The sequence below is a fragment of the Myotis davidii genome, unplaced genomic scaffold, assembly GCF_000327345.1.
Source record: "Myotis davidii unplaced genomic scaffold, ASM32734v1 scaffold243, whole genome shotgun sequence".
Lineage (NCBI taxonomy): Eukaryota > Metazoa > Chordata > Mammalia > Chiroptera > Vespertilionidae > Myotis > Myotis davidii.
The window spans coordinates 694,699-702,865 of record NW_006295183.1 but is presented as its reverse complement, the minus strand read 5'-3'; the positions used below and the strand labels follow the sequence as shown (position 1 = coordinate 702,865).

The 8,167-nt window shown below is 57.6% G+C and overlaps 1 protein-coding gene across 1 annotated transcript in view; it reads right to left on the bottom strand.

Moving 5' to 3' along the window:
• SLC12A4 (solute carrier family 12 (potassium/chloride transporter), member 4) overlaps nucleotides 1-8,167 on the bottom strand; it is an 18,959-nt gene that overhangs the window by 922 nt on the left and 9,870 nt on the right. The window contains exons 6-22 of the mRNA XM_015567815.1: nucleotides 7,299-7,540; nucleotides 6,940-7,154; nucleotides 6,253-6,417; nucleotides 6,076-6,174; nucleotides 5,737-5,794; nucleotides 5,216-5,390; nucleotides 4,676-4,794; nucleotides 2,699-2,797; nucleotides 2,384-2,503; nucleotides 2,069-2,173; nucleotides 1,653-1,821; nucleotides 1,207-1,402; nucleotides 933-1,102; nucleotides 712-843; nucleotides 525-632; nucleotides 184-371; nucleotides 1-85 (exon numbers count right to left, since the gene is read on the bottom strand). Of these exons, the coding sequence (XP_015423301.1) occupies nucleotides 1-85; nucleotides 184-371; nucleotides 525-632; nucleotides 712-843; nucleotides 933-1,102; nucleotides 1,207-1,402; nucleotides 1,653-1,821; nucleotides 2,069-2,173; nucleotides 2,384-2,503; nucleotides 2,699-2,797; nucleotides 4,676-4,794; nucleotides 5,216-5,390; nucleotides 5,737-5,794; nucleotides 6,076-6,174; nucleotides 6,253-6,417; nucleotides 6,940-7,154; nucleotides 7,299-7,540 (2,445 nt within the window). The remainder of the gene's footprint in view (nucleotides 86-183; nucleotides 372-524; nucleotides 633-711; nucleotides 844-932; nucleotides 1,103-1,206; nucleotides 1,403-1,652; nucleotides 1,822-2,068; nucleotides 2,174-2,383; nucleotides 2,504-2,698; nucleotides 2,798-4,675; nucleotides 4,795-5,215; nucleotides 5,391-5,736; nucleotides 5,795-6,075; nucleotides 6,175-6,252; nucleotides 6,418-6,939; nucleotides 7,155-7,298; nucleotides 7,541-8,167) is intronic.

Genomic DNA, 8,167 nt, shown 5'->3' with positions numbered 1-8,167 from the left:
GACCAGGCGGGCATCGTGGGAGCGTGTGACGATGACTTCATTGAGCTTCACGGCAGTGTGCATGCGCCGCACATTGGACTGGTCCCTGCAGGTAACGCAGCTGATCATGGGCCCTACCCACCGAGCTTGTCCACCCTTCATGCCGGGCCCCAATGTGGCTGAGTCTATTTTTGTGGCACTCACGGCTTAATGTGCACCAGTTCTCGGAAGTTGTCAGGGGCATGGCTGGGGTCCCAGTGCTCAGCTGCCATGTACTTATCCCGTGTCCATGTCATCTGGATCTTGTCAGTCCCGGCTGCAGACTCATCCTCCTCATCAGAGTACAGGCTCTCCAGCCTTAGGGCTGAGTGCCGGTCCTTGACCAGCTGGGCCTGAAGAAAAGTAGAGAGGAGGTAGCCTCAGTGGCAGGGAAAAGAGGACCTGGCTGCGGGGACTTGGGCACCGACGTTCCGACGCCTCCGCCTGATGGTGTCTCCAAAGGCCCGACCCAGCCACCTGCCCGTGCCCTGAACCAGGCCACTGACTTCTCGCTCGCGCTCGGTCTTGGTCAGCCTCATCTGCCGCAGCATCTGGGACCGCTGCTCCATCATCAGTGTCCGCTCGTAGGTATACGCGGAGATGTCGCTGTTGTGCTGGGGAGAGGGTGGGCCATGAGAACTGGGCTGTGCGGGGCAGGGTATCCACAGGGCCACATGGGGGTGGGTGGCTCACCATCTCCACCACCTCCACCTCTGCCTCAAGGCGTAGGTGGTACAGGAAGACGGCCAGATCCTTCTTCATCTGGATGCTATTGTCATCCATCTGGGCCACGGTGAAGATGCGCATCCGGCACTTTCTCCAAACCTGTGGCAACGGAGCCGTTGGGTGTTTCAGTCACACCCCACCAATCCAAGGGCCCAACCCCCTCACCCAGGTGCACCCCCGTGGCGTACCTTGTGCTGGCGCAGCAGGAAGGGTAAAAGCATGAGCATGCCGCCATCATGCACGATCCACCACACGTCAATGTGGCCCTCCAGGTAGCGCTCGTGATTGCTGGGGTAGAAGGCAATGTTCTTGGGCACAAGCAGGGCCAGGTGGGCAGCCGTGGTGCAGCGCACGGTGTCTGGGGAGGAGGGACACTGCTGACTGCCAGCCTGCAGCCCTGTTTTCCCTTGAGCCCCGGCCCCCGTCCCCAAGGCTGAGCCCAGATCCTGGCCCCTTACGCACCAATGAAAGTCTTCCAGGCACGTGGGTCCTCGCTCTGTCGCCAGCCATAGGGCCAGCCCAGCACCACGGAGTTGTGCCTCATGCCGCCCAGGCCGCAAGACTGGATGAGGTGGGCCAGTCCCTCACGCACCTTGTTGGCTACCACCACCTGGCAGAAGCCCTTTACCTTCTCAATCTCCATCATGTTCTTGATTGTCTGGGGGGAACACACCAGGTTCAGAAGTCAAGGCCATCCGCATCCCCTCTGCTGGGCGTGGGGAAGGGGAGGAGGCAAGCTGCCCACCCAGAGGCCATGTTTTTAAGATGGGACGGCCACCCTTGCTTCAGCTCTTAGGTGACAGCACTGCTGTCCACCTGGCTGGCCAGAATTGGTCCCCTCCCCTATGTGCCAGCTGTAGCCTGGGCACTGGAGTCTGGCTCAGCTCTGTGCCCCCTGCGGCAGGCACCTGCTCAGCAGCCTGGGCCTCGCCATAGCTCTCCAAGAAGCTTCCCTGGATGACAGAACCAACGATGGTCAGGCCTTTGCCGGCCTTCAGCTGAGAGGCGAAGGTGAGGAGCCGTGGGTACTTCACGTGAAGGTCCTCGTCCAGCTTCAGGAGCACCAGCAGCTGAGGCCTGCAGGAGCCAGATAGTGAGGCGGCCTGAGACCAGGGCAGAGGTTTCCAAGGAGCCACTTTTCTTCTTTCCCTCTCAATTCACAGGCTTCCACAGGTTTGGGGAGCAGAGATCCAAGGGTACCCCTGGCCACCCCAGGATGGGGAACATGGATCAGGAAGGGGAGCCAGCACCTCTCGACTGTCCCACCCGCAGAGCGCCCCCTGAGAACCGAGAGTGGCCTCTGCCAGGCTGGGTGTGAACTCACCGCCAGTTCTTGGTGTGAGGAGGCCCCTCCTCTAGCCGCAACAGTGCATAGCGGGCAGCACTCAGGGACAGACCGCGGATCCCGTCACCCCATTCCTTCTCAGCCCTACAGAGGCCACCGTCAGTTGGTGAGCCTCTGGTCCCACTCAGGGGACTCTGTCCAGGTGTAGTGAGATGGAAGGGGGCCAGACCCTGAATCAAAGCCCCCCAACCTCCCAGCCCCGCACCTATGGTGGCTAGGGGATGGCTCAGCTTCCCCCAACCCAACATACAGATCACCCCGCCTGCCCCGACCAGGTGGTAACCCCTCACTCACCCTTGGTACTCAATGTACTTGTAGATCATGCCCGCAATGAGCATGGCGACCAGGGCATAGTACCAGGAGGAAACAAACATAAGGGTCAGGCAGAGGCTCATGCCCAGGAAAGACAATGCCCTGGGCCAGAGAGTGGGGAAGAACAAGAATCAGGGAAAAACCAGTATGGCCCCCGACCAAGCCCCCCCACCCCCCAGTTTCTCACCAATAGCAACTACAGCCCAGGAAACGCAAACCCCATCCTGAATGGGTCTCCTGGCTTCCCCATAGCACTTGTGTCAGAGAGCTTGGTTCAGGAGTCCGGTTGGTGCTCACCAGTGATAGTACTTGAACCGGGGTCGCCAGTTGGGGGTCCTCAGGAGTGTCTGCACAGCACAGGCCAAGTTCACAAACAGGTAACACATCAGGAAGAACCTGCACCACAGGGGCTGGTGGGTACAGAGGCCGCCTTGGCAGCCAGGTACCTGATGTCCCTGCCATGCCTGGGCGAACCAGGTGTTTACAGCCTCACAGCACCCATTCCCATGCCCGAGGCAGGTGGGGCTACTGCACAGGTGTCCTCAGAGCCAGGGCTTAGGCCGGGGTGAGGGACCTGTTTTTCTGCCAAGGGCCATTTGAATGTAACATCATCCGCTTACTACTATTCACTTAATATAATTTATGTTGCTATGAAAAAAGCTCCTAGATTTATTGAGCGTCGAGTCCCACCTGCGGTTGCCTTGGCAAATGATTTCACTGCCAAATGATTTTGCAGGCATTATACGGCCCAGGGGCCAGACGTTCCCCGCCCCTGGCTTAGAGGACAGGCAACTATTCACAGGCAGAGGAGGCAGGGGAAGAGCGAGGGTAGAGCTGTGAGAAAGGATGGGACCTGGGAGAGCTCAGTGTCTGGAGATGGAGGGGCCACACAATTTTCAGGCCCCTGGCCTGGTGACCTGTTGGATGAGGGGCTATCATGAATGTGGGGAGGAGAAGGTAGGGGGAAGATAATGAGGGCCATTTTGAAGACACTGAATTAGAGACACTTGAGGAAACTGTAGGAATGAAGGAGACTGGGACATGGGCGAGGCCTGTTGTGTGAACCCTCCGGGAAGAGGGCTGAGGAGCAGAGGGCTGACAGGAGGGGGGCCAACTTCTACCCTCAGCTGGCTGGAGAACAGACAAAAAGACAGAAGGACTGGGACTCCCATGAAGGGAAGTGGTCAGTCCCAGCAGGGCTGCCCCAAAGAGCCCCATGATAAAGACTGAGCTATGCCCGAGCCAGTTTGGCTCAGTGGATAGAGCATCATCCTGTGGACCAAAGGGTCCCAGGTTCAATTCCAGTCAAGGGCACATAGCTCAGTTGCAGGTTCCTCCCCGGCCTGGGCCCTAGACAGGGTGCATGCAGGAGGCAACCAATCGATGTATTTCTCTCACATCGATATTTCTCTCTGTCTTTCCCTCTCTCTAAAAATCAACGGAAATATCTTCGGGTGAGGATTAAAAAATAATAAATAAAGACTGAGCTATATCCTCTGGCTTAGGGAGTGAGGAGTCACCACCCAAGACGACTGTGGCAAGAACAGAGTCAGTGTGCACTATATGTGTGGGTGAAGCTGGGCAGTAGTGGGTGGAGGTGGGTTGGGGGGGACGAGAGGTCACCGTGGCCTGGCTGTGGCTGGGAGGTGGCTGCGTCGGGGGGAAGGGGGCCTGTCAGGCCTACAGGCTGAGTGGGGCAGTGAAAGGTAGTCTCATCATACGCAAACAAGCCAGAGAGAGCATTGGCAATGGAGTAAGATGTGTAAAGAGAGATGGAGCGGGCCCCAACAGTGGCAGCAGTGAGCACAGCAACCACGTGAGCTGTCTCAGGGACCCCTGGAAATTGCCACATGCTGACCACTTCCTGAGGGCACTGGCAGACTCAAATGCTCAGCTGATTCCAGAAACTTAAAAGCAAACAACTCTGAAAACAGATGGACAGGACAACGGTGGTTTCATCAAGGTGCCAGGGGCTGGGTGCTGGGCCTGTCCAGGAGTGGAGAGTAACTACCTGCCGGCTCTGGGAGTCTCTCACAGAGGGTGTAGGACCTGTTGTCTCTTCTGCATAAATATCAGGCTCATTCCTAAATGCAGAGCTAGGCTGAGCTCTGCCAGGCAAACAGCTGCCCATACACCCTGACATGTGTCCCAGCTGCACACTCAACGCCAGACAGGGTCACAGGGAGGTGCCGGGCACCCTGGCTCATGGGGTGCTGAGGGTTCAAGGAGCCTTTCCTAGGACCATCCCTCTGCCCTGCTCTGGCCCCAGCTCACATGGATAGGATGGGGGCCACCATGTCGAGGGAGGCGATGAGGATGCCCAGCTCAGCGATGAGTGCCGTCAGGAGGAGTGCCCACGTCGGTTCACCATTTGCCTTCCCGTGGCCAAACACCTGCATGCACCGGGGTCAGTGGGGTCAGCAAGGGAAGAAGCTGGTCCCATTTCCCCCATTCCACACCTTGAGTCACCAGCCACAGCTTGGCCTTTAGCATCCTCAAGTCCCTCCTCTGGGGCTCAGGCCACCCCCATGTCTTTCCCAATAGGTTCCACAAGTTTCTCTGCCCCCTACCTCTCCAGACCCCTCTGCTCTGAATGAGCCATAGACCGGCCATGACGTTCTGGGCCCAAGCTGCTCTGCCAACAGCAGGGCAGAGCCAGAGCCAGGGCAGCTCTCAGCCACTCCTCATGCTGGCTTTGTGGCCCTGGGTCATGAAGGGCCCAGCAGGATCTAATGGTTCTGTATCCCTGCCCTCCACCAGTGGGAGGGGCCAGGAGCACCCAGCTGTGGGGTGATGGGGTGCAAAAGGGCTCACACGGAGGAAGGGGATGATGTTGTCCTTGGCGATGGCCTGCAACAGGCGTGGTGCCCCAGTGAGGCTCTGCAGGCCGGCGCCACAGGTTGAGAAGAAGGAGCCGATGACGATGACCCAAGGCGAAGGCCAGGCCAACGTGCCCACCACCAGGTTTCTGCTGACACCGTCGCCGTACCTGCAGGGGCCAGGCTTAGGCCATACACCATGCAAGGAGCCCCCAAACCCTGGGTGAGGGATGTCAGGTCAGTAAGGACGGCTATGGTGGGCAGAACTCTGGCCCCTCAGCACAGAAGTCCAATCCATCAGCCCCTATCTGTTCTCCTTGTCCCAGCCCTGATTCTGATGTCACCATTCTCTAAGAGGCAAAAGGAATGGTGGGGCCTGACCCACCTAGTGGCACACGCCACCGCTGGCAACCAGCAGCCTGAGGATATGTGTGGGGCCACATGTTTGACGGGGGCTGGTGTCAAAGTACGCAAAAGCCGAGCCCACTGCCACCAGGAGGGGCCCAGCTCACTCACTTGTCCCGGAGCACCACTCCCTCGATGCAGGCGCCAAAGAGAACCACGCTGCTGAAGTCTGCACCACGTCAAGGAAAGCTGGGCCTCCACGCCACCGCTGCCCGCACTGGTTCCCACACAGCACCCCATGCCCTGGCCTTCGCCTTAGCCAGGAGCCTCAGCAGGGCACCTACAGCTGAGGGTTTTGTGCTGTGCACACACTCTAGTGTGTGATGTCTGAGGGGAAAGGCATCTAAGTACACATGCACATGTGATGTATCCGCGCATGCCAGCTGGTGACATAGGAAGGCAGATGCCTCTTGCTTCCCTCGCTGCTGCCCCAGGCCTGGGAAAGGATACACACAAGGGAGGTGGTAACAATGGCCAGAATGGTCCCCACCGGGATGGACTTCTGGGCGTCTCGGAGGTCACCGGAGCGATTTGAGCCAGCCATGATGCCTTCGAAAACAGCAAGATTCCCTTAGGGGCTCCCCGGCAGAGGGGGCAGGGCTGAGAGGGTGGGCAGGAAGGGCTTACCTGTCACAGAGGGGAAGAAGATGCCAACCAGCACGGTGAAGGATGTGGCAATGTCAGCGACCACGTACAGGGCCAGATTCTCCTTCAGGCCAAGGGCATCCGTGGAGGGCAGCTCGTGCTTCTCCACGACCTCGCCCTTCTCCAGGTAGGTGCTCCACAGGTTCTCTGCAGGGGCAGCAGCATCACCACCGCAGCCCCAGCCACGTCCCAGGGGCAGCTTCAGTCCAATGGGGGCCCGGGGGCGGCTTCAGCCCACTGTCTGCAGCACCAGCCACAGGGTAGGAGCTGTCTGGCTAGAAATCTGACAGGCAAAGGTTGCTGAAGCCAGAGCCCTGCCACTGCCCGCCTCCTAGACAGAGGCCCTTTATGGCTCCTGGGAGAATAATCCAGGCAGCATCAGGGGCTGGTGACTGGGGAGAGAGGGGCTGCCAGAACTTTCTGGGGGCTGCTGCAGGCCTGGGACACTGGCCAAACAGGCTCTGTTCACCCAAAACCTAGCTGCCAGGAGCCAGGCTGAGAGGACACCGCTGGGCCTGGAAGGCAGCCAGACCTGCCCACCCCCCCCCCGCCCCCCCATTCCTGAGCTGGCCACACAAGGATGGCTCTGTGATCCACTTTCCTTCCCTGCTCATTCCCTGCCTCCTGCTCGGCCCGCGGGTCAGGAGCAGGACGGGAGTGAGGACGCACCCTGGAGCACGCTGGCGGCTGCGCCCGGGATGCCAGGGATCTCGGTCACATTGTTGAGCAGGAAGTAGGGATCACAGGAGTCCGTGGTAAGGTTGGAGCTGTGGCAGAAGAGGCTCCACAGCCGGGTGGCCACTGTCTCATTGTCCACCGTGACGGTCTTGGCACAGATGTCAAACTGGTCCCGGGACAAGGTCCTGTTGCCCAGCATACACACTCTGCGGGGAGGGGCAAGTGTCACCGCCTGCTCAGCTGGTCCCAACCTGCCTCCACCCTGCAGACTCTAGGATGCAGCGCATCAGAGGCCATCTACTTGGGAGGGATGTCAGTGCAATGCCTGGAAGTATTCCCAGATTACTTACGGAAACACGGGAGGGTCAAAAATAGACTTGATGCCCCCAGCATAGATGGAGAGGATGGAGATGATCACACAGGCCAGGAAGAGCGAGGCAAATTTGTTCACATACTTGACCCCGACAAACACCACCAGGGTCATAAAGGTTAGAAAAATGGTCCCATACACTCGCATGTTGTTCAAGGTGGCACTCGAAGAGTCGTGAGTGTCTGTTGGGTGAAAAATAGCAGCTGGCGGGGCAATGTAGGTCTGAAACAAGAGACAGATATAGAAGGTTCAATTTTCCTATTTGGAGAGGGAATCCCATCTTTTTTTTTTTTTTTTTTAAGAGTGAAAAAAAGCCAGTCACAAAAGACCACACACTGCATGATTCCATTTATATGAAATGTCCAGAATGGGTACCTCTGATTACAGACAGAAAGCAGATTAATGGTTGCCTAGGGCTGGGGGAACAGGGAGTGACTACTACCCACTCTGGATTTTCTGGAGTGAAGAAAGTGTTCTAAAATTGATTGTGGTGATGGTTGCACAGTTCTGTGAATATACTTAGAGACCTTTAAAATCTCGCCAAAACCGGTTTGGCTCAGTGGATAGAGCGTCGACCTGCGGACTGAAGGGTCCCAGGTTCGATTCCAGTCAAGGGCATGTACCTGGGTTGCGGGCACATCCCCAATGGGAGATGTGCAAGAGGCAGCTGATCGATGTTTCTAACTCTCTATCTCTCTCCCTTCCTCTCTGTAAAAAAAAATCAATAAAATATATTTAAAAAAAAATAAAATAAAATCTATACTTTAAATAAAAAAAGAAAAGTTCAGCTTCCTGGCTTGATCCCAAGGGTCAGGACTTTAGGTCAAGAACCTCACCCCTCCCCAGTGA